At 40.9% G+C, this 25931-nt stretch overlaps 1 protein-coding gene across 5 annotated transcripts in view; it reads right to left on the reverse strand.

Annotated features, from left to right (window-relative positions):
* The window catches only part of LOC140453534 (phosphatase and actin regulator 4-like), a 180996-nt gene that overhangs the window by 72472 nt on the left and 82593 nt on the right, over positions 1 to 25931 (reverse strand). For all 5 annotated transcript variants that reach the window (XM_072548289.1, XM_072548290.1, XM_072548293.1 and 2 more), the window contains one exon: positions 17264 to 17306. In XM_072548289.1, the coding sequence (XP_072404390.1) occupies positions 17264 to 17279 (16 nt within the window). In that variant the 5' untranslated portion in view covers positions 17280 to 17306. The remainder of the gene's footprint in view (positions 1 to 17263; positions 17307 to 25931) is intronic.

The raw sequence follows: 25931 nt of genomic DNA on the forward strand, positions 1-25931 counted from the left end.
AGATCAATGTTTGAATCCCAACAAATCATGTTTCCCAATTCTTGATGATGAATGAAATCCTTTATTGCTCTGATAACTGACCCCATCAATTTAAACCAATTTAGTGTCTTTAACAGAGTTGATCATACTGTTCTCCTCTAATATTTCTCAATCATACAGTTGGGTCACACTCCCTAGCTTGGTTCTGTTATGTATTGCATGACAGCCAGAGAATTTAATGACTTTTTTCACTCTCGAAACGTTACCTTCAAAAGTTCTATCATTGACACCAATCTACTTTTTGCTGACATTATAACTTTGAACAATACCATCCCAAAACCAAAATTCTATATCTTCATCCTCTGGGATCTATCCCTTTCCAACTTTTTTTTTACTGCTAATCCAATATTCATGATTGGAGGAAATTCCTATTTATCCAATCAAATACAAGGGAAGATTTGATGCTCACTACAAATTCCATTTCCTCTCCCTCCATCTACAAGTATCCTAATTGAAACAGTTTGACAATGTTTGAACGAGAGACGAGATTCCAACATCTCCCCTTAATTCTCAAGAGTACTTACCTCCATCTTCATAACATTGTTCAACTCTGGTCCTGCCTCAACTCATCTGTGGCTGAAACCCTTGTCCATACTTTTACTGCATCTGGACATAATAATGCCCATGTGCTCATGTCCACCTTTCCACATTAGATACTGGTGTGCATCCAAAGCACTGTAGATTGTAACTTGATCATCAGCCCTGAATTCCATTAACTCCCATTACGACAATGCCTTAATTTTAAAGGCCTCATCCTTATTTTCAAATTCTTTTGATGTCCTCACCTCTTTCCCAATCCATAGACTCCCTCTTGCCCTTGCAAACATTTTAGAACTTTGTGCTGCTCTCCAGGTGATGCCTTCTGGACACCTCCAACATTTACCATCCAACACTGACAGTTGTGCCTTCAAGTTCCAGAAATCACCTCTTAACTTCTGTATCCTTTTTTAAGATGCTCTGTAAATCTCACTCATTATTCTAGTTCTAGTCATCTGTGGCTCGGTGTCTGTTATCACTTTTGTTAAGTACCTTAGGACTTTAAAAAAAAATAAACCATATTAAGTGAAGGATACTTACAGAAGCAATTATAGTTCTGCTAAAATCCACAAAATTGTGAGTTCAGCCAGAGCTATCATTAAACTTTCTACGTGAAACAAATCCTGCTTTAGCGAATAAAGTCTATGAGCTACCACAACTAATGAGGCACAGACCCTACGCAATCCTAACAATGCAACTGATTGCAGCCAGACTGGCAGCTCAAAGCAAAGCATCAGACAGAATTGGTCTCAGCATTCTGGAGGTCAAATGTGTATTAAAAAAAGATCTGATCAGTTAAAAGCCAGCAGGAATTCTTAGGAACAGATAAAGGTCACTTAGATTTTTATTCTTTTGTGGGATGCGGGGTTGCTGGCTGGCCAGCATTTGTTGTCTGTCCCTGGTTACCCTTGAGAACGTGATGGTGAACTATCTTCTTGCACTCGTGTAGTCCACGTGAACCAAGTTGCTTTGTTGAGACTTTGCAGTGATTGATACAACTCAGTGGCTTGCTAGACCATTTAATCTGCTCATCTCAATTATTTAGAACTGCGACTTGAAAGCTTTGTTGCTTTTGAATAGAGGACGACAACTTAAAAGCTTTCATATTCCCATATCCTTTAATATGCTTGCATCCTTTAATCAAGGATGTCTGAAGCAGTTTCCATGATAGTCAGAAATGAGGCATTAAGATTGAATCTTTTTTTTAAAAATGCACAAGAAAAACAGTTTGAAATGATAGCAGCAACTTCTATGATTCCCTAAAGTTTAGAGGAGGTGTTTTTGTTTTGAGGCAAATAAATAGCTTTGGCAAACAGAATTAAGGAGAATCCAAAGGGTTTTTACAAATATACTAAGGACAAAAGAGTAACTAGGGAGAGAATAGGGCCCCACAAAGATCAGCAAGGCGGTCTTCCTGTGGAGCCACAGAAAATGGGGGAGATACTAAATTAATATTTTGCATCTGTATTTACTGTGGAAAAGGATATGGAAGATATAGACTGCAGGGAAATAGATGGTGACATCTTGCAAAATGTCCAGATTACAGAGGAGGAAGTGCTGGATGTCTTGAAACGGTTAGAGGTGGATAAATCCCCCAGGACCTGATCAGGTGTACCCGAGAACTCTGTGGGAAGCTAGAGAAGTGATTGCTGGGCCTCTTGTTGAGATATTTGTATCATCGATAGTCACAGGTGAGGTGCCTGAGGACTGGAGATTGGCAAATGTGGTGCCACTGTTTAAGAAGGGTGGTAAAGACAAGCCAGGCAACTATAGACTGGTGAGCCTGACCTCTATGGTGGGCAAGTTGTTGGAGGGAATCCTGAGGGACAGGATGTACATGTATTTGGAAAGGCAAGGACAGATTTGGGATAGTCAACATGGCTTTGTGCATGGGAAATCATGTCTCACAAACTTGATTGAGTTTTTTGAAGAAGTAGCAAAGAAGATTAATGAGGGCAAAGCAGTAGATGTAATCTATATGGACTTCAGTAAGGCGTTCAACAAGGATCCCTATGGGAGAGTGATTAGCAAGGTTAGATCTCATGGAATACAGGGGGTACTAGCCATTTGGACACAGAACTGGCTCAAAGGTAGAGGACAGAGGGTGGTGGTGGTGGAGGGCTGTTTTTTTTCCGACTGGAGGCCTGTGACTAGTGGAGTGCCACAAGGATTGGTGCTGGGTCCTCTACCTTTTGTCATTTACATAAATGATTTGGATGCGAGCATAAGAGGTACAGTTAGTAAGTTTGCAGGTGACACCAAAATTGGAGGTGTAATGGACAGCAAAGAGGGTTACCTCAGATTACAACAGGATCTGGACCAGATGGGCGAATGGGCTGAGAAGTGGCAGATGGAGTTTCATTCAGATAAATGCGAGGTGCTGCATTTTGGGAAAGCAAATCTTAGCAGGACTTATACACTTAATGGTAAGGTCCTAGGGAGTGTTGCTGAACAAAGAGACCTTGGAGTGCAGGTTCATAGCTCCTTGAAAGTGGAGTCGCAGGTAGATAGAATAGTGAAGGCGGCATTTGGTATGCTTTCCTTTATTGGTCAGAGTATTGAGTACAGAAGTTGGGAGGTCATGTTGCAGCTGTACAGGACATTGGTTAGGCCACTGTTGGAATATTGCGTGCAATTCTGGTATCCTTCCTATCGGAAAGATGTTGTAAAACTTGAAAGGGTTCAGAAAAGATTTACAAGGATGTTGCCAGAGTTGGAGGATTTGAGCTATAGGGAGAGGCTGAACAGGCTGGGACTGTTTTCCCTGGAGCATCGGAAGCTGAGGGGTGACCTTATAGAGGTTTACAAAATTATGAGGGGCATGGATAGGATAAATAAGCAAAGTCTTTTTCCTGGGGTCAGGGAGACCAGAGCTAGAGGGCATAGGTTTAGGGTGAGAGGGGAAAGATATAAAAGAGACCTAAGGGGCAACTTTTTCACGCAGAGGGTGGTATGTGTATGGAATGAGCTGCCAGAGGATGTGGAGGAGGCTGGTACAATTGTAACATTTAAGAGGCATTTGGACGGGTATATGAATAGGAAGGGTTTGGAGGGATATGGGCTGGGTGCTGCAGGTGGGACTAGATTGGGTTGGGATATCCGGTCGGCATGGACGGATTGGACCGAAGGGTCTGTTTCCATGTTGTACATCTCTATGACTATGTATTATGGGCAGTGAATGATAAAGCAAGTGGTAGGAGGCAGAGGTCTGATTGGCTGTCCATCTATGGAAACTGGGGACAGTGCAAGTGGTCAGTGTCCGTACTTCAGTTGCATGAAGTTATCGCTACTGCTATGGTCCCAGGAATGAGACTGGAGAAGTGGAGGCTGTTTTAGAGTCATAGATAGAGTCATAGAGATGTACAGCATGGAAACAGACCCCTCGGTTCAATCTGTCCATGCCAACCAGATATCCCAAACCAATCTAGTCCCACCTATACCAGCACCCAGCCCATACCCCTCCAAACCCTTCCGATTCATATACCCATCCAAATGCCTCTTAAATGTTGCAATTTTACCAGCCTCCACCACATCCTCTGGCAGCTCATTCCATACACGTTCCACCCTCTGCATGAAAAAGTTGCCCCTCAGGTCTCTTTTATATCTTCCCCCTCTCACCCTAAACCTATGCCCTCTAGTTCTGGTCTCCCTGACCCCAGGGAAAAGACTTTGCTTATTTATCCTATCCATGCCCCTCATAATTTTGTAAACCTCTATAAGGTCACCGACGCTCCAGGGAAAACAGCCCCCACCTGTTCAGTCTCTCCCTGTAGCTCAAATCCTCCAACCCTGGCAACTTCCTTGTAAATCTTTTCTGAACGCTTTCAAGTTTCACAACATCTTTCCGATAGGAAGGAGACCAGAAATGCAAGCAATATTCCAACAGTGACCTAACCAATGTCCTGTACAACCGCAACATGACCTCCCAACTCCTATACTCAATACTTTGACCAATGAAGGAAGACATACCAAACGCCTTCTTCCCTATCCTATTTTCCTGCGACTCCACTTTCAAGAAGCTATGAACCTGCACTCCAAGGTCTCTTTGTTCAGCAACACTCCCTAGGACCTTACCATTAAGTGTATAAGTCCTGCTAAGATTTGCTTTCCCAAAATGCAGCACCTCGCATTTATCTGAATGAAACTCCATCTGTCACTTCTCAGCCCATTCGCCCATCTGGTCCAGATCCTGTTGTAATCTGAGGTAACCCTCTTTGCTGTCCATTACACCTCCAATTTTGGTGTCACCTGCAAACTTACTAACTGTACCTCTTATGCTCGCATCCAAATCATTTATGTAAATGACAAAAATAGAGGACCCAGCACCGATCCTTGTGGCACTCCACTAGTCACAGGCCTCCAGTCTGAAAAACAACCCTCCACTACCACTCTCTGCCTTCTACCTTTGAGCCAGTTCTGTGTCCAAATGGCTAGTTCTCCCTGTATTCCCTGAGATCTAACTTTGCTAATCACTCTCCCATAGGGATCCTTGTTGAACGCCTTACTGAAGTCCATATAGATCACATCTACTGCTCTGCCCTCATCAATCTTCTTTGCTACTTCTTCAAAAAACTCAATCAAGTTTGTGAGACATGATTTCCCATGCACAAAGCCATGTTGACTATCCCAAATCAGTCCTTGCCTTTCCAAATACATGTACATCCTATCCCTCAGGATTCCCTCCAACAACTTGCCCACCACCGAGGTCAGGCTCACCAGTCTATAGTTGCCTGGCTTGTCTTTACCACCCTTCTTAAACAGTGGCACCACATTTGCCAATCTCCAGTCTTCCGGTACCTCACCTGTGACTATCAATGATACAAATATCTCAGCAAGAGGCCCAGCAATCACTTCTCTAGCTTCCCACAGAGTTCTCAGGTACACCTGATCAGGTCCTGGGGATTTATCCACCTTTAACCATTTCAAGACATCCATCACTTCCTGCTCCGTAATCTGGACATTTTGCAAGATGTCACCATCTATTTCCCTACAGTCTATATCTTCCATATCCTTTTCCACAGTAAATACAGATGCAAAATATTAATTTAGTATCTCCCCCATTTTCTGTGGCTCCACACAAAGGCCGCCTTGCTGATCTTTGAGGGGCCCTATTCTCTCCCGAGTTACCCTTTTGTCCTTAATATATTTGTAAAAACTCTTTGGATTCTCCTTAATTCTATTTGCCAAAGCTATCATGTTCCCTTTTTACCCTCCTCATTTCCCTCTTAAGTATACTCCTACTTCCTTTATACTCTAAGGATTCACTCGATCTATCCTGTCCATACCTGACATATGCTTCCTTCTTTTTCTTAACCAAACCCTCAATTTCTTTAGTCATCCAGCATTCCCTATACCTACCAGCCTTCCCTTTCACCCTGACAGGAATATACTTTCTCTGGATTCTCGTTATCTCATTTCTGAAGGTTTCCCATTTTCCAGCCGTCCCTTTACCTGCAAACATCTGCCTCTAATCAGCTTTCGAATGTCCTTGCCTAATACCATCAAAATTGGCCTTCCTCCAATTTAGAACTTCAACTTTTAGATCTGGTCTATCCTTTTCCATCACTATTTTAAAATGAATAGAATTATGGTCGCTGGCCCCAAAGTGCTCCCTCACTGACACCTCAGTCACCTGCCCTGCCTTATTTCCCAAGAATAGGTCAGGTTTTGCACCTTCTCTAGTAGGTACATCCACATACTGAATCAGAAAATTGTCTTGTATGCACTTAAGAAATTCCTCTCCATCGAAACCTCTAACCCTACGGCAGTCCCAGTCGATGTTTGCAAAGTTAAAATCCCCTACCATACCCACCCTATTATTCTTACAGATAGCTGAGATCTCCTTACAATTTTGGTTCTCAATTTCCCTCTGACTATTTGGGGGGGGGGGGGGGGGGGGGGGGTGGGGGGGAGGGGGGGTCTATAATACAATCCCAATAAGGTGATCATCCCTTTCTTATTTCTCAGTTCCACACAAATAACTACCCTGGATGTAATTGTGGGAATATCCTCCCTCAGCACAGCTGTAATGCTATCCCTTATCAAAAATGACACTTCCCCCTCCTCTCTTGCCTCCCTTTCTATCCTTCCTGTAGCATTTGTCTCCTGGAACATTAAGCTACCAGTCCTGCCCATTCCTGAGCCATGTTTCTGTAATTGCTATGATATCCCAGTCCCATGTTCCTAACCATGCCCTGAGTTCATCTGCCTTCCCTGTTAGGCCCCTTGCATTGAAATAAATGCAGTTCAATTTATTAGTCCTACCTTGGTCGCTGTCTGCCCTGACTGTTTGACTCACTTCTATTCTCAGCTGTACCCGTCTCAGATCGATCTCTTTCCTCACTATCTCCCTGGGTCCCACTCCCCCACTTTACTAGTTTAAATCCTCCCAAGCAGTTCTAGCAAATTTCCCTGCCAGTATATTAGTCCCCTTCCAATTTAGGTACAATCCGTCCTTTTTGTACAGGTCACTTCTACCCCAAAAGAGATTCCAATGATCTAAACATGTGATTCCTTCTCCCATACACCAGCTCCTCAGCCATGCATTCATCTGCTCTATCCTCCTATTCCTGCCCTCACTAGCTTGTAGCACTGGGAGTAATCCAGATATTACTACCATTGAGGACTTCCTTTTTAAATTTCTGCCTAACTCTCCCTTCAGAATCTCAACCTTTTCACTTCCTATATCATTGGTTCCAATGTGGACAATTACTTCTTGCTGATCCCTCTCCCCGGTGAAAACGTTCTGCACCCTCTCTGAGACATCTTTAATGCTGGCACCAGGGATACAACACACCATTCTGCTTTTTCTCTGCTGGCCACAGAAATGTCTGTCTGTACCTCGGACTACAGAATCCCCTAACACAATTGATCTCTTTGAAGCCGACGTACCCCTCGTTGCATTAGAGCCAGTCTCAATACCAGAAACTTGTCTGTTCGTGCTACGTTCCCCTGAGAATCCATCACCCCCTACATTTTCCAAATAGCATATCTGTTTGAAATGGGTGTATCCACAAACTATTCCAGCCCTTGGTGCCTACCTCTCTTACCTTTCCTGGAGTTAACCCATTTATGTGACTGTATCGGAGACTTTCCCCACCTTCCTATAACTGCCATCCATCACATACTGTTGCTGTTGCAAATTTCTCATCGCTTCTATCTGTCTCTCCAACCGATCCACTCGATCTGAGAAGATTCGCATCCAACAGCATTTATGGCAGATATAATCCGCAGATATAAAACTCTCTTTAAACTCCCACATCTGACAAGAAGTACATATCACTGAAAAGGCCATTTTTGCTCTTTCACAATCTACAGACCCAGAAAATACCACCATCTTATTCCTCTACAAAACACTGCCCCAGGTTCAATTAATAGCTGTGGCTTATATTTTAAGTCGAATCAAGAGACTTGTCTCCAAAAACACAATCAAGAAAGAACCCACTGTACTCACTAATACAGCCTTTCTCTTGGACAGACTTAAAACAACAATTAACTTATCTGATTCTGTGTTGTGAACTTCGCCCAAACTGGTTCCACCAAGAAACAGAAATTCACTGTTTGTTAATTTTCCCAGGTACACTCCAATGTCCAAACACACATGAATTCAAAAAAAAAAACAAAGGCAGTAACTGTGCAGGCTCTCTCTCCTGCACTGTCCTCACCATGTGCTTCCTTTGTCTGCTGTTCTCCCTTTTAAAACTGCTGTTGTTTTGACTTTTTTTCCCAAAGTTCCAAAACAATGCAACAGCATACAAAACAGTAATTGCTGCTCCTGGAATTTGAGGAAATCACCTCCAGCACCTAAAATACCTAAAAAAAAATAGGAAAAGCTCTTACAGCCAGAAATTTTTCCCGTCCTTCATCTTGGATTACACAGAACCCTTTTTCTTTCTTTGGAGAGAAGGCTACATGGAGACATGATAGAAGTTTTCAAAACTACGAGGGGCCTGCACAGAGTGACAGTGAGAAACTGTTTCGGCTCAAACAGATCTAGAGAGTACAGTCATAAGGGGTTTTACGAAATAAAGCAAATGCAAAATGAGAAGAAAACATTTTCTCAGCCAGTAGGTACAGCACAGAATGACTTTACAAGTTCTGAAGAGTATATCAGAGTTAAAACGTTAACTGTTTCTCCAGATATTGCATTAGACCTGTGTTTCTCCACCATTTTCTGTTTTTATTTCAGATTTCCAGTCCTCATATCTTGCTTTTGTTTTCAAATGCACTGTAAGTATTGTGGAGACAGGTTCTATTGAGGCATTCAAGGCAGCATTATTTTGATTTAAACAATTATTCAAGGTGCAGGCTTAGGGGATGATAAGAGATTGGCAAAGTTAAAACACTCAGCAAGCCAGTGCAGAGGCTGAATGGCGTCCCTCTGACCTGTAACAATTCAGTGATTCATGAACTCACCAGTTTCCTCTAGTTCAACAGAATTTGTTTAAAGTACTTTTACTGAAAATAAAAAGACCTATCAGAAGACAAAATGCACCATCTGCAGGCAACACAACAGCACAGGAACATCCTCCCTACTTATCTAGCCTCCGGGTTACTATGTTTTTCAACAAGGAATGAAACAAAGTTAAAGCTCAAAACAAAATCGACAATAATGTGCATTTGTGTACCACATTTAGCATCAGAAATTGTTTCAGACAGTTTAGAGCAACATTGACAAAGAAATTGACACTGAGCTACATGAGATGGCATTACTCAGATTAGACAAAGCAGGTTTTAGGAAGTACCTTAAAAGGAGGACAAAGTAGTAGAGAGGTGAAAAGGATTACAGAAAGAATTCCAGGGCTTACAGCTCAGATGGATGAAGGTACAGCTGCCAATGGTGAAGCAATGAAAGATGGAGAAGGGCAAGATGACAAAATCTGAACACAGTTGGGTTTGCCAGAATACAGTTCAGCAAGCACAGGATGATGGATGCGAACAGACTGAGTGAGGATATGGGCATTAAAGAGTTAATGAGCACTGAAGAGAGTGTTTATTTGCAGAACACTGATAAGCCTGGCACACAATCAAGGTCAACACAACTGCATCCTTGAAGGATAAAGCTTAAATGTGTAAGATATAAGTCAAAATATTTACAGTTCAATTAATCTCTGAAACAAATTTAAAATAATCACAGTAAAAGAAGGTTTGAAGATAGTTTTTTCCCATTCCTTACGAAATCTGCCAAGTACTTCATTCACTAGAAGCCATTTCAAATTCAGATATCCAAGTCACACACAGCAAAATGCCACAAATAGCAAAGGAATAAATGACTAGTTAACCTTTTATATTTCCTTATTTGTTTTTCCCCAAATGGCTACGACTCTCAAACTGCGCCCGCCCAATACATGCTCAATTTTAACTCTGACCTTTTACACTGAATCCCACTGTTGAGTCCCAAAACTTTGGAATTCATTTGTTAAACATTTTCATTGCTCTATCCTCTAAGATGCTGCTTAAAACCTTCCTCCCTTGAACAAGTACTCAACCATTTGTACCAACATCTCAAGTAGCTGAGTACCAAACTTTGTTTGATATTGTTCCCACGAATCATATTGGAATATTATACCATATACATGCACCATATAAATAAGCAGTTATTCCACAAAGTGAGATTGCCCAGCTCGGGAGTAGTTGAACATATAGGTTCACTTTTCATTTAAAGACTGAAGGCTGAATCGAACTCTTCCAAAATATGAAATAAAATCAATACTACAAAAATAGTCAGTCAATCTTAAAATGCTATACATAAATACAAGTTGTTGCCATTGAAGTGGCAGTTGAGGAAGAATGATGGGCTAATAGGATTTTGACAGGGCATAGTCCTAACAGCACCAGGGAGCCAGGTTCGATTCCAGCCTCAGGCGACTGTGTGCAGAGTTTGCACATTCTGTGTCTGCATGGGTTTCCTTCCACAATCAATGGTAAAACCAGAATTATGTCTCATGAGCACATTCCTACCTTACTTTCCTCCTTCAAGACTTTCAGTAAAACCTACCCTTTAGTGTTCTTGGTGGTCAGACAGCAACATACAATGAAGCACAATAAACAACTAACATTTATACAGCTTCTGCAATGTATTAAAACTTTAAATTTTAGAACAATTTTTCAGCTAGAGGACCCTTTTGCCCAATTCACTTCTCAGCTGATGCATCCTCATCCTTTATGGTAGATTTCAATGGACAATGATCTTAAGTCTGACCTTTTTATCCCTATTCACCAGTATATACAGCCTAATTAGCACGTGCATAAAAATCTGTCTATAATCGAGTTATACAGTCATACATCATTAAAACAGACATTCAGTCCAATTAATCCATACCGACCGGATACCCTAAATTGATCTTGTCCCATTGGCCAGATTTTGGCTCTCTAAACATTTCCTATTCATTTACCCATCCAGATGCCTTTTAAGTGTTATAACTATTCCTGCTTCCACCATCACCTGATACCTCGTTCCATACGTGCACCACTGCATTAAAAAAATCATCCCTCAGGTCCTTTTGAAATCTTTCCCCTCTCACCTTAAACTTACACCCTCTAGCTTTGGACACCCATACCCTGGGAATAAAGACCTTGGCTATTTACCTTATTAACACCCCTCAATATTTTATAAAACTTTAAGGTTACCCCTCAGCCTCCGATGTTCCCAGGAAATATATCCCAGCCTATTCAGCCTCTCCCTATAGTTCAAACCCTCCAAACCAGGAACTTCTTTGTAAATCTTTTCTAAACCCTTTCAAATTTAACATCATTCCTATAGCAGGGAAACCAGAATTGAACACAGTATTTCAAAAGTGGCCTCAACAATGTCCTGGACAGCCGCAATATGATGTGCCAACTCTTATACTGAATGTTGTGACAAATAAAGGCAAGTGTACCATTTGCCTTCTTCACTACCTGGTCTACCTGCGACTCCACTTTCAAGGAACTATGCACTTCACCCCAGCAACACTCCCCAGGGCCATACCATTAACTGTGTACGTCCTGCCTTGATTTACCTTACCAAAATGCAACAACTCACGTTTATCTAAATTAAATTCCATCTGCAACTCTTCAGCTCATCAGTCCACCCAATCATGGTCCTGTTGTACTCTGAGATAAATCACCATCACTGTACACTACATTGATTTTGGTGTCACCTGCAAACTTACTAACCATACCCCCTATATGCACATCCAAATCAGTTATATAAATGAAGAAAAGCAGTGGATCCAGCACTGATCCTTGTGGCACTCCAAAGGTCACAAGCCTTCAGTCTGAATAAGAACTTACACGGTGGTTCAATGGTTAGCCCTGCTGCATCACAGCACAAGGGAACCATGTTCAATTCCAGCCTTGGGCGACTGTGTGTGCAATTTGCAAACCCTCTGTGTCGGCGTCGGTTTCCTCCAGTGCTATGGTTTCCTCCCACAATCCAAAGGTGTGCAGGTTAGGTGAACTGGCCAAGTTAAATTACCTATAATGTTCAGGGATGTGTAGGTCAGTTGCGCTAGTCAGGGGTAAATGTAGGATAATACAGTAGGGGAATGGGTATGGGTGGGTTACTCTTCGGAGGGTCAGTGTTGACCTGTTGAGCCAAATGGCCTGTTTCCACACTAAGGATTCTACAAAATCTATGAAAAAACTTTCTTCCAATGCTTCGTCTTCAACCTCAAGCCAATTTTGTATCCAATTGGCTAGCTCCCCTGGATTCCATGCGTTCTAACCTTGCTAACCAGTCTACCATGCGGAACCTTGTCAAACACTTTGCTGAAGTTTATATAAACATCTACTGCTCTGCCTTCAAGAATCTTTGTCATTTCTTTAAAAACCTCAGCCAAGTTAATAATATGATTCCCCATGCACAAAGCCATGCTGACTATCCTTAATCAATCAGTCTTTGCTTTTCCAAATACATGTAAATCCTGCCCCTCAGAACGTCCTTCAACTTATCCACCATTGACATCAGGCTCATTGGTCTACAGTTACCTTGCTTTTCCTTACCAGTTTTCTTAAATTATGGCACATTAGCCAACCCTCAGTTTTCCGACACCTCCCCATGGCTATTGATGATACAAATACACTTCCAAAGTATTTAATTTCAAATTAGAGGATAGACTGAAGCCTTGTCAGTTCTTTCAGGAGTATGTAAAAGAGCCCAAACCATCTTTCTTTTGAGCAGAGCAGGGAAAGGTTCAGTTGCTCTGCAATACTGGCAATTTATCATATTGCAGTTTTGGGGAGCTTGCTGCATATAAATTGACTGCCTTCTACCCTTCCAAAAAAAAATGCATTGGCAGTAAACTGTTCTAGAAGGTATTGAAGTTACTATATAGAGGCAAGATGTTTTAAACTACAGTGGATGCTGAATATTTGAATTAAAAACAACACTGAAGAAACTCAGTAGGTCTGGCATTATCTGAGACAGAAAGAGAATTTGCATCCAATGAGCCTTCTTCAGAACACAAATCCTGAAATATTGAAAAAGTGTCATTGGACTTGAAATGTTAATTCTCTCCACAGATGCTGCCAGACCTGCTGAGTTTCTTCAGCATGATTCTTTTAACTTTAAGTCTTTTACTACTGTCACAAAATAATAGCAGTACTTAATAAAATACAGGCTGCGAAACTCTTAGGGATGTCATGAAAGATCCTCTTAAAATGCAAGTTTGCTCATTGTTAGTGCACTAATGGTGGCAGTTGCTCCTAGCAACACAATCTGCTACAAGCCAAAAATACACTTGCCAGCATTACTGAAATGGGCATCTGGAGAGATCAAGTTTTTAACAGCTCTTGCTGCCAAATGCCAGCTTTACTTCAGGCTGCAGCTGGTTGTGTTAGGAACTCCAGCAGTGTCATAGGCCTTTGCTCTATCTGACAACAATTTTATAGTTGGTAATGCTTCTCACAAATGAGGGTGCCTCAGTATTTTAAAATGGTGAAAAGTGAAGGAATTCAGGAAAGAGGTAAAGGTAAGGCCAAAAAGAGCAGGTTTAATGCATTAAAGGAAATATTATTTTATTCTGAAGGAGTTTATTAAACCACATGCTGCAACTGGGTTCTGCAGCCTGGCTGTGAATCGGTTCAAAATGATCACATTTCAGGTCATTCTCTACTGAATTCCACCAAAAAGGATGAGGGAACATTGGTTAAGAGGAGAGTCAGACATGATCTCCTGTAAAGTCAAAGAGCTGGCTAACAGTTGCTCTGTTGACTCATCCAAGACAACCACCACTTGGTGCTTCCTCTGAAGCCAACTGGACATTGCCGCAGCATGTAACAAAAATAGAGAATACCACGGGGGCAAATCCTTATGGTTCCTCATAACTTACTGAACAAGAAAACTTGCCTCTCAGGATCTCAAACTCTACACAGACAGTCGACCAAGGGCGAAATTGAATCCAGGTGCGTGGTGCTGAGGCAGCAGTGCTAACCATTGAGCTACCATGCCATCAAATGACCTACCTTTGCTCCTAATTCGTACGATTTCCTCATAACCTGGTAATCAAACTGCATTTTGGTCAGATACATTAAATATTGCCTAAATATTAGTTCTCTTCCACCAATCCAACAGTCGTAGGAACTTGTGTATGAGAAAAGTTTCCTACCATCAAATCTGCGGCTAGTCTACATCAAAAGAATGATAGATGTCACTGAAAAATTCAATAACAACCTATTTGCAAATGTACATGTAAGGAAAATATTTCAAAACGGTCAGTCTGAGATCAGTCAGAACAATAAACAAGTTAAAAGTCATCACTGACAAGCTCCCGCAGAGTATTATTAAAAATAGAGACATTTATGAACTGGGATTGGAGTGTTCCATCTGGTTCTCTTTTATAAGGCTAATTATTTTCAGTTCCCATTCTGTTCGGAGCAAGAGTCTTTGAATTGTACTCAGGTCGACAGGAAAGATCCACCGCCCCAAACAAACTAGATGCAATCTTATCACAAGACAGCATAGGCTAAGGGGTACATCAAGCAGAGATAAAAGAACAGGGGTCATTGCGAGTTCACTGTACTTTCAAACAATCATTGCTTCATTTTGTAAGTAACTAACCAAATGGTGAGGCACATACCCACGAAGGTCACGTTTAGTCAATAAAACAGAAGCATATTGACATTACTTTGAAGTTTGATGTGGTAAAGTTGCAGATGAAGACAGGGAATGTAGATCAGACTAGTCCAAGTACTTGCCTCCATGTGAAAATTTTCTGGCATATTGGCCTCTAATTTGATTCAACATCAATCATTTACATACCTTTCTCAATGCAAAATTAGCCGTTACCTGTACCAATTTGCCACTGAGCCATCATCTACTGTACCTTAAAATATGAACCTTGATATGAAAAGTTTAATTGAAACAAGCTGCTTCAGACAACACAATTTAAAAATGCCCGTTCTGAATTGCCATGGAACCTATTCCTGGTACAAAATCTTATTTTGCTGTTCACTTCACAATGTGGAAATGCTTCAAACGGATAGAAAATGGCGTTGAGCTCAAAATAACACTGCAATATAAACTGGGTGAGCTGCAAGGTGGATTTTGCAACACCTACAGGAACTACAAAAATATACATGTACGAGATTGTATGTGCACATTTTAAACAGTGACATATTTTTTTCTGGCCAGAAACATTCCTTGGTGTTGGCAAAAGTTCATGTATACTAACAATGTATAAAATGTATAGGTGTCAACTTGTGGACAGTCCTTCAGAAGTAAGATGGTGTGCAGATGCTGTTGCCTCTCCTTGCCTTCCTGATCTGGAGAGGTTGAACCTACCCCACCTATCACAGGGGATATATTTAGTGGAGTTTGAGTTACCAATGAAAATGTTCTGAGTACAAGCCTATGCATGAAACAAAGAAAATAGCACAGGAGTTTTTTGCAGAAGGTTTATAAACTGCCTCATCTTTGCCTCAGATTGCCTCCAGATTGTAAACCACCTAGGGGCAGAAATTCCCCCACCTCCACCAAAGATGAGTCCCAAAAAATGGAGTTGAGGACCCTTGGAACCAGAGCGTGCTTTTCATTAAACATGGCATGAACTATTTAAAATACATAGAAAGCAGAATCCTCTACACTTGCAAATATCATTAGTGGACTTCAAAAAGATGTATCCATCAGCAAATTTAATGTGCACTGATAAAGAATTCTAAGAATTTAATCATCTGATATAAACTAGACCTAAACTAAAATATTAACTGAACCACAATAAACTGTACTCAACATTACTGCATATGGCCATTATTCAACACTGCTCCTTTTTTCCTCCCAGACACTCACTACATTGCTCAACTGTAGGCCCTTTCCTGGAAATTCATCCTAAACACAGTGAGAGATCCATAAAAATGTAGCTAGAATGCACTGGGCAAGGCATGTTGCTGCACGAGTGCAAACCTGAATGTAAAATGTTGTGATTGAGTGCAACTGTACAGCAGAACCAATTTTAATAGACTTATGTCAGGAATAGAGACCTCTTGAGTGTTGAGAAGCAGGCTTGCCAATTATGAGCCATCCTTCAAATGACAGATTTAATGCCCTTGGTCCATTTGATTAGATTCAACAGACTGCTAGTAACTGCTGCCCTCAGCCGACATACTACAACAGCAGAGTAGGTTATACCTGGGGCAACTGTGGCTTCAGATTGCTGATTCTGAGAGGTATAAGTGATTAACACTGGATTCATCTAAGGATCAGGATATGAATAGGAAGGGTTTAAAGGGACATGGGCCAAATGCTGGCAAATGAGACTAAATAAATTTAGGATATCTGGTCGGCATGGACGAGTTGGAATGAACGGTCTGTTTCCATGCTGTACATCTCTATGACTCTGACTGTATAACCTCGGATACCAAAAATGACTAGGCTGCAAAATGAAGAATTCAAGATGGCTACAATGGGTGGAAAGTTGCCATTCTGACCTAGGAGCATGGTTAGTTTAGAGGGCAGAGATTGTATTGGTCAGATGGATTTTAGAGCCAATGTAAAAGCTCCAAGATAACAGAGCACAAAATATTTGTGAAGACAACTCAACTGCAGTTGAATTCCAGAAATTGCTAATGTCACTTCATTCATTTCAATAGGCAGAAATCATACAAAGATTCCAGACCAAATTTATTTTTAGCTCTTTTAATCTTGCTACCCCATATTAATTTATGCTCCTTCACTTCTCAGTAATTACACATTTGCTTCACCAAAACTCAACAACTTTATAGATGCTTTTGAGAAATTGCAAGGCAGTGACTCATATCAATAATCAGCTGGGGCAGATTTTAGTATTAGCATATTAAAACTATGTTCAGAAAAACTGTGCTTATTTTGTAGGATGAAACAGCAATTTACATAATCACATTAATTCAACTAACACTGAGATGGTGGGATTAACATAAATGCGTACAAATAAATCTACTTAGTCCCTCAAACTCAACGTTTGCAGAGCATGTTTATGAATATTCATTTCATAGATTTCCTTCTACCATAGCTTGTCACTAGTTAATCATCAAATGAAGTGATGGTTCCTTTCCCCAATCTCTTCTACAAAACTCTTCAATGCCTTTAGTACCTCTCTAAACCTCTCTCTCAACAGATTAGCACACAATACATATCCACTTCACTGTGTTTCAAACAGAACTTCACAGCTGCTACAGCAGCCTCAATGTACAAGCTAGAAATGCAGAGCAGGAAAGAGTGTCTCACACTTACCCACACGGTTTTCCATCCCCAGCTACACGTCTCCGTAACAGTGCTGTAAAAGAGAGAACAGTTATCAGACAGGTCTGTTAAACATGGTTCACTGTTACGCAATGCTATCACATTGAGTAGTTTGTGCCTGACTAAATACAAGCTATGGGTTAAGTTCAAAGTACTGTATTACACACTATTTGTACTTAAGAACTTCAGCTAACTCTAACCAAACAGAGCACTCAATTATCAGTCAACTTTTATTTTCTCTGTGAAGTATCAGGAATGACATCATGATATTAAATTGGATTTGGACTTTATTCAGTTATCTATTTTAGGTTTCTTGCCAAAGTGAGTGCCTTGCGGCAAACACCACCTACTGTGGCATCATAAAATGCCATTCCAGTGACATCATGAGCAGATGGCTGGGCACAAATTCCACCAAATCTCTTCTCCAATCCTTTTTCTTGATCAATGTTATATAGCAGCAATTTACCAAAGGACCATGTATACCAATCCAAAGTTTTCTGATGCATAAAAATTATGATGCAGGAGAGGTGGCGATTCCACCCAACATACCTATGTTAGCTCTTAAAGTGCTGTCTAAACTATCTCTCAGCCCCCAGTTCCGTTCCTCTAACTCTAACTTTTATCTGAGCATATATCCGTTGGGAACTTACTACTGAAATCAGATTCCACTACCCTTTTTAAGCAGTACACATTCTAGATCTTAACTCATCACACAATCTTTTTTTTGTATGCCACCTCTGCTTCGTTTATGCTCACTGTTACCACCATTATCTAGTTACTACAACTGGAAAAGTTTAATAGTTACTATAACAAACCACTCTATGATGTTGAATGCCTCAATCTCCTCTTTACAATCTCAAATTCTCCAGTCTCTTTAAATAACTGAAGAATTGCAGTCTTTGGCTTACTTTAATTGATCCCACTTGCCATTTCAATTGAGGTTATGGATTAGATAAAGTAATTTGATGTGAAAAAGGACTGTTGAGAATCATGACAACAACTCCAAATATCTGCTTATCTCCACTGCAGACCATCGCATCTATTGACAGTCATAGAGGTGACCACAATAGCTGAACAGCCAATAAGACAAAGGATGTAGGGATGAAGATAGCTAACTTTGGAAAGGTTAAAACAAAACTGCAATGGAGGTTTTCCTCAATGTCTTAATCACTAGCCTTGAAACAATCTATTGCCTTCATTTCAGTTGTTTTTCTCTCAACGATAAATACAATGCACAGCAGCTCAAACTGATTAATGCATAGATGGCAGCTTTGTTGCATTATTTCTATTTGAATGAGCAATTAAACCAAATTAAGCAATAGTACACAGAAGAATTACAACACCGATATCTATGTTAAAGCTCTCACAAAACTGCACTTAACATTATTGCTGGCAGCTCTACTTTCTTTTTCCTTTCATGGGTTACAAGCATCACTGGCTAGATCAGCATTTACTGCCCATCCATAATTATCCTGCACAGTTTCTATTGTCGCTCATTTAGCAACTCAAAGGATTTCAAAGCATGTGCAAAAGGTTAGGCACAGAATTGTGAACAGAAAGAGGTATAATACTCAGTATCACTGGAGACAGAAACAATTAACAGATCAGGTTGATTACCTTTGTCACATTTCACCCATTCATAGTATTTTGTTTTTGTATTAGAGCAGGAAAGTTTTGGTCATTTTCAGGACCCCTCCTCACCCTCCAAGGGAAAGAAACCACTTACACCAGGTGTGCCTAGAACTTTCTCAACAAGTTGACACAGCAGCTATTCTGGCCAGGAACGAACATTAATGAAAACTGCTGGTTTCTATATTGTTATAGCTGGCATTTTCACTCCCCATTCCTCTCCCCCTGCACCACCTCCTTCCCCTCCCCCCCACCTTTCTGCTGTTACAGCAGCACACTCACTCCAACAGAGTCTCCTTAAGATGCTTGATTGCACATTCCAGTACACCGTCACAGGCACAGGTGCAAGTGGATTGCTTTTTTTAAAAAAAGGATTATCAGTCAATCTGCACTATCACTCAAGAAAATGTTCCATGAGCCAATAAGATGCACTGATAAAATTTCACATCTCCCTCATCAGTAAAATGTTAGAGCTATGATTTGAAACCATACATTTTTACTCAGGACTTCATAAATTATATCTTGCAGAATCAAGGTTGCACTCTGAAAAAACATTTATGACACAGCTCCATCGTACATACAGATTTGCCTATGCCAGCGTTCATGATTTCCACCCGAATTGGGCGTAACCTTCTTTCCTCTTTTCAACATAAAATGTTGAAAAGAAAACATGCCACTTACCTCAACCAATCCTTCTGGTAGAGTTCTACACCGATCACACGCTGTGAGAAGAAGCCCCTCCTGAACGCTTTATTGAATTTATTAGTTACTGCATAGTGCTTATGATTCTTAACTTCAAATTGCCCCCCAGGTGGAAGTATTTTCTCTATATCTGCAAGGATTGTTCTGTAAGGAATTGATTGTACCACATTGACTGTGGTCAGAGGACATGGAACGGACAGGTGGCAAACCTACCATTGAAATCAGCGTTTTTGTACAATTTCCCAAAAACATTCAATCTAGTTTTTCCTAAACTGCTGAAAGTGTTCAGTACAGCATCAGAAGCGATTGGGAAGTCAGAAGCGATTGTTCATATGCTGCAAGGGTTCTATCCTTATATCTCTACAACTTCTCAAACATATACAGCTCCTCAGTGATAGTATCTACCAAGCATGCAGTCAACTTCCATACATCTCTTTGCTTCCTATGCTCATAGGCTTTCTAATCAGACATTGAGCCACAGAACATTCATGATTTTTCTCAAATGTTAAGTTTGAGACAATCAAAAACATGCTTTCCATCTTCACTACAAACCCTAATCCCTCAACTACTTCCGCCTCCAGTACAGCAGGTACTCAACAAGCTGAACTGGTCTCAATATTCTGTTCGACCTTAAAGCAAGGGTTAAATCTTAAATCCTGCCCATCAATATCGACCACTTATTTCAGGGAGCACAGCATCACTCGTTAACTTGCCTATTGCTGCCACTGCTACAATTTGACTCTAAACTCAATTACTTTGAAACTCTGCTTTTTGGTCTTCCACTACTGACTTCTACACATCTTCCCCCACTCACCAGCAACAACACCTCTCCCTAGCCCCCTCAACTGCTGCTTAACAGACAATTTTAATTCTCCATCCCAATTCTGCTCCTTCAATGCTTCTCTACCAGCTTTAGGGAAGGACTGGGCTGGACATAACTATGTTATCTTCAGATCTCTTCCACAAAATAGACAATGGAGGCTCACAGAGAGAAATGCCACTCATGGGACTAATTTTAGGACAGGAAAGACTCCAGAATAGATCAAAGCTCAGTTGGCTGGATGGCTGGTTTGTAATGCAGAGGGATACCAACAGTGTGGGTTCAAATCCTCGATGAATGAAGGTTACCATGAAGGACTCCTTTCCAACCACTCCTGTTGCCAGTGAGGCATGCTGACCCTTAGGTTAAACCACCACCGGTCATTTGTCTCTAATAAGAGAACAGCTCAACTTTACCGTACCTACTTTCAAAGATGCTGCAATCCTGTAAAATATTAGTTAGGCAACCATGATAATAGCGACAAGTGCCATCAAGCAGCATTTTTTCACCAATAATCTGCTCATTGACACTAATTCAGGTTTTATCAGATCCACCAAGCTTCTGACCTCATTTTACTCTATCAAATGTGAACAAAAGAGCTCAACTCCAGAACTGAAGTGAACGTGACTACCCTCAACATCAAGGCAGCACTTGAGCATATAGGGAATGGGCTGCCAGAGGAAGTGGTGGAGGCTAGTACTGTTGCAACATTTAAAAGGCAGCTGGATGGGTATATGAATAGGAAGGGTTTGGAGGGATATGGGCTGGGTGCTGGCAGGTGGGACTAGATTGGGTTGGGATATCTGGTCGACATGGACGAGTTGGACCAATGCATCTGTTGCCACGTTTCATCTCTATGATTCTAAGTATGGCATCAAGCAGTCTTAGCAAAACCTGGAGTCAACAGAAATATTGCAGAAACTCTCCATGGTTTGCAGTCATGCATGGCACAAAGGAAGATGGTTATGGTTGCTGGAGGTCAATCATCTCTGCTCCAGGACATTTCTGAAGGAGTTCCTCAAGCCAACCATCTTCAGCTGCTTCAATGACCTTCCCTCACTGTAAAGGTTAGAATTGTGGAATGTTCATTCCTGATTGCAAAACTGCTCAAATATTGAACCAGTCCATGTTCACATGCATTAAGACTTAGACAACATCAAAGCTTGGGCTGGTAAGCAGCAAGCAACATTTATGTTACCAGTGCCAGGCAATAACCTTTCAGACAAGAAAAAATCTAATCAATTCTTCTTGATTGTCACTGCATCATCATGGCTAAATCTCCTACCATCAGCATCCCAGAGGTTAACGTTGCTAAGAAACAAATGGACCAGCCATTATAATACCGTAGCTACAACAGCAGTCGGATGTTATCTAACCTGTGGCAAGTGACTCACCTCTTTCCACCACAATACCTGTCTATCATCCTAATGGCACAGGTCAGAACAATGATTGATTACTCTCTATTTGCCTAGGTGATTGCAGTGTCAACACACATGATTAACACTGTCCTGAACTGGAATGACAGCAGGACAACACCTGCACCTGCATATTCCCCTTCATCCAGAGTTGAAACTATATTGCATTCCTTTACAGTTGCTTGGTCGAAATCCTAGAAACCCTTCTTAACAGGACTATGGGTGCCCTACACACCAAAGTCTATAGCCAGAAGACAACCCACCATCACCTTCTCCAGAAGGATTCGGGACGAACAATAAATACTGGTCAAGTCAGTCATGCCTATATCCCATGAACAAAAGTGAAATACACTGAACAATTCAAAATCACCTGATTGTCTGTTGAGGCATTCCAAATTTCACCACTTCTCAATTCGAGCTCCAGGCTCATTTCATTATTGGCTATGACAGCATCTGCTCTATGTGCTGGAGTTTCCTTCCTCAATGTCTTCATACTTCTTTAATTTCCTTCTTTAAAACCCACATCATTCATTTTAAAAACTGTCTTTGTTCCAATATTTTCTTTTCTTCTGGATGTCAAATACCTTTTGGTGGCATTTCTGTAGAAGGCCCTGGGAATGTTTTACGGCATTAATGACATAATGGCAAGCTGTTGTTATTTTAGCCCAACAGAAGATCAGAAAATAAACTTAGTTTCAAAACAAATGCATGTTAACCCAAAAGCACTGGGCTGATAATGAGCATACACTTGTGATAGTCATCGCGCCTGTACTTCTAGTCAGGAAGTTGTGGGTTCAAAGCCCAGTGCCAAAATTTGTGTACTAAATCCTGGCTGACACTCATCAGTGATGTGTATATGCTGCATTGTCAGAGTATTGTATTCAGATCAAGTGCTGGCATATGTTGTGAACATATGTTCAAGTGAATGGAAAAGAATCCCAGTGCGATTTTACTAGGAGGAAGTGGGAGGGTTCTCCTGGCGCCTGGATATTCACATCTCAACCAAACCACAATGAAACAGGTTAAACAATGTATTTCACTGGCATTGCTGATTTGTTTACTTGATTTGACCAAGAAAGAGTGAGTGGACTTCAAAGTTTGTACTAATTGCAGTGATAAGGCGGCACAATACAAATGCAAGGTTCTTTCTTTATAAGATATCAAGTGAGCCACAATTGGGCAGTTGATCAGAAAAAGGGATAATGGAGTCAAGGGTGCAATGCACATTCCTTGACATGGGGGGAGGTGGTGGTGTCAGGGGTTGGGGGGACTTAAATGACTTTTCTTTGACATCTAAACATTCTTGAGCTGAAGATGACTGGTAACCTTGTACAGTGTTGTCCACAGGGGTACTGTGGGATTAGCACTGAGATATGAAATTTCAAGCTACCACCTTCTCAAGGACAACAAAAGTTTGGCATTAAACCCTGGCCTAGCCAGCATAACCAACATCCTGGTGAATATATTTAAAAAAGGGAATGGAAACTGTACAAAGCCGAAGATCTTATCCTTTGACTGCAGGTTATTTAGAGCAGAATACATGGCAGCATATTTGCATATTATTTCCATAAAGTGATTTTTTTAAGACAATGAACAGGCAGCCTATTTTAGTGTTATTTGGGTCATGCCTGCAATTGGAAACGGATATACAACATTGAATTTGCAATCTAATGAACAGCACCACATAAACACCCACACAAACAAATCCAATTCAGGCTCTGCAGGAGCTTCATTAACTTCTGATCTCAACACACATGCAGCATTGCAAGATCAGCAAGGTAGATAAAGGGTATCATTGCTGTTTGCTCACTTGCTCGATCTGTGACTTCCTTCCAACAACTTGCTCTGCCTCCCAATAGCATCATCATCATCTAGCAACATCCCTATTTTTAAACTACCCACTGTTCTCATCAAAACCTTCCATGGCTTTGCTCCTCCCCATCTCCCTACCCTACTTTAGCTCAATAATCATCAAAAATCTCTGCAGTCCACTAATTTTAGTCTCTGGTACATTATTCATTTCATCTCTCCATATTAGTGGCCATACTTTCAGCCATCTAGGCCCAAAGCTATGGAATTCTAACAGTTTAATGTGCAAGCTCTTTTCTTTTAGGATGCTCCTTACAACATACCTCTAATCAAGAATTTGGTCATCTTCCCAACACCTTGAGAGACATAACACCTGCAAAGCGCTTTGAAACACTAACCAATAAGTAAAGGTTCTGCTGTTTCTGCAATTTTCACCCTCCTTTATCCATATTAGTGGGATATGTGGGGAAAAGCTGGGGCCCCATCAAATAACCAAATGTACACCACCTGTCACATTCCAATCAAAGCAGACTTCCGTGATCCCCACCGTGTCTGCTGCCTTCTAACAGATTTCCAATCACTGTCAAAGTTACGTCCAAATTTATTTTCCTTTTAATAATTAGGTGTTCACAACTTTAGCAGATACATTCGGGACAACATCCACAAGGAGGCTTTTATCTCCTATGCTAGTGACTATTTCAAAATTTAACTACCCCTCACAAATTCACACCAACTCTGATCAACTTATACTTGCTGGAGTACTCATTCACAGGATCTCAGATAATGGCTCCAAATATCTTCTCCAGGTCGACAGATGTCCAGATTCCCTGCTTCTCGTTCTCCTCCATTAATAATAAAACCTACTAGTAATTGAATGCAATGGATAATGCAAGATTCCTTGGACCCACACAATAAACAATTGAAATCATCAGTTGTTTGACCATCATCGTAAGCAGAACATTCAGTTCTTTGCTGCCTGTGGAATCTCAGGACGGTTGCATAAGCACTTGCTTCTTACCAGAATTGCTTCGAAGTATTCATGAGATAAAATCTTGTCAACAACTAACTGTACTTAAAAAGGGATCCAGGGAGTAAACATTTGAGCAGATTACGTTCCTGTGCCTTCATGAAACCAACCCACAACTCACTCCTTACCTCCAATCTCACCACACTGTGAGAAGACTCCCCTACAATCAGCTACCCCAACGTGATGAACATCAACTTTCAGCTGATCACCATTTATTAGAAACAAACCATGTGAAATTTCAGTAGAATAATGCATCACTTGAAATCACTCATTGGCACAAAGGATGCTACTAATTTATGAATAGGATGAGAAGGTCACCCTTTATAAATTACACATTGTATAAATGTTGAGAGGTATTCATTCATGTATTTTCCATGACCCATTCAAACATGTTTGATCAAGGTTTCCAGCATTTACAGTGTTTACAACTAATTAAAGAACAATTTTTAATGACAGAATCATTTACCAAGTGACATGGAGCTCCAAAAGATATTTTCTACTCAGGCTCTTCAAAATTGTACTCCAGCTTCATATGACTCTATTGGGAACTCTGCCTTTAATGCCTAGAACCCACATTCCAGAATTCCCGTTCAAAGGGGCAGTACATATGTAATCAGCCAAATGGCCTCCAATGTTATAAGTTTAATTGATTATATGAAATTTAGCCAAAGCAGAATGGTATTAATGAATCCAATTCCAAACCACCCAAGTTTTGCAATGGTTGATCTGGGTTAAATGCTCACTGTTGGTCGATTACACTAACAAGAGGGAGAAGAGTTCCAGGTCAATTAAAGCGATTGCTCATTTGGTTCTAGTGACTGAAAGTAGATAAACTCATAAACCAGTCATTCCTGAAGGGCTGATGCCCAAAACTTCAACTCTCCCCTTTCTGTGATGCTACATGACCTGCTGTACTTTTCCAGCACCATCCTTTGCACCTCATAAGCCAGTCACTATGTTAAACCCCAAATTGGTTAACTTCTGGACAAAGGCAAAAGAAGTTTTTCTTTAACAGGAAAGCAGTAGACAGGGTAGGTTACTGAAAGCACACTGAAATGATAGCTTTCAAGGAAATAGAAATCCAGAAAGGAAAGCATACCAAACGCCTTCTTCACTACCCTATTTACCTGCGACTCCACTTTCAAGGAGCTATGAACCTGCACTCCAAGGTCTCTTTATTCAGCAACACTCCCGAGGACTTTACCATTAGGTGTATAAGCCCTGCTAAGATTTTCTTTCCCAAAATGCAGCACCTCG

Source organism: Chiloscyllium punctatum, chromosome 27 (genome assembly GCF_047496795.1).
Source record: "Chiloscyllium punctatum isolate Juve2018m chromosome 27, sChiPun1.3, whole genome shotgun sequence".
Classification (NCBI taxonomy): domain Eukaryota; kingdom Metazoa; phylum Chordata; class Chondrichthyes; order Orectolobiformes; family Hemiscylliidae; genus Chiloscyllium; species Chiloscyllium punctatum.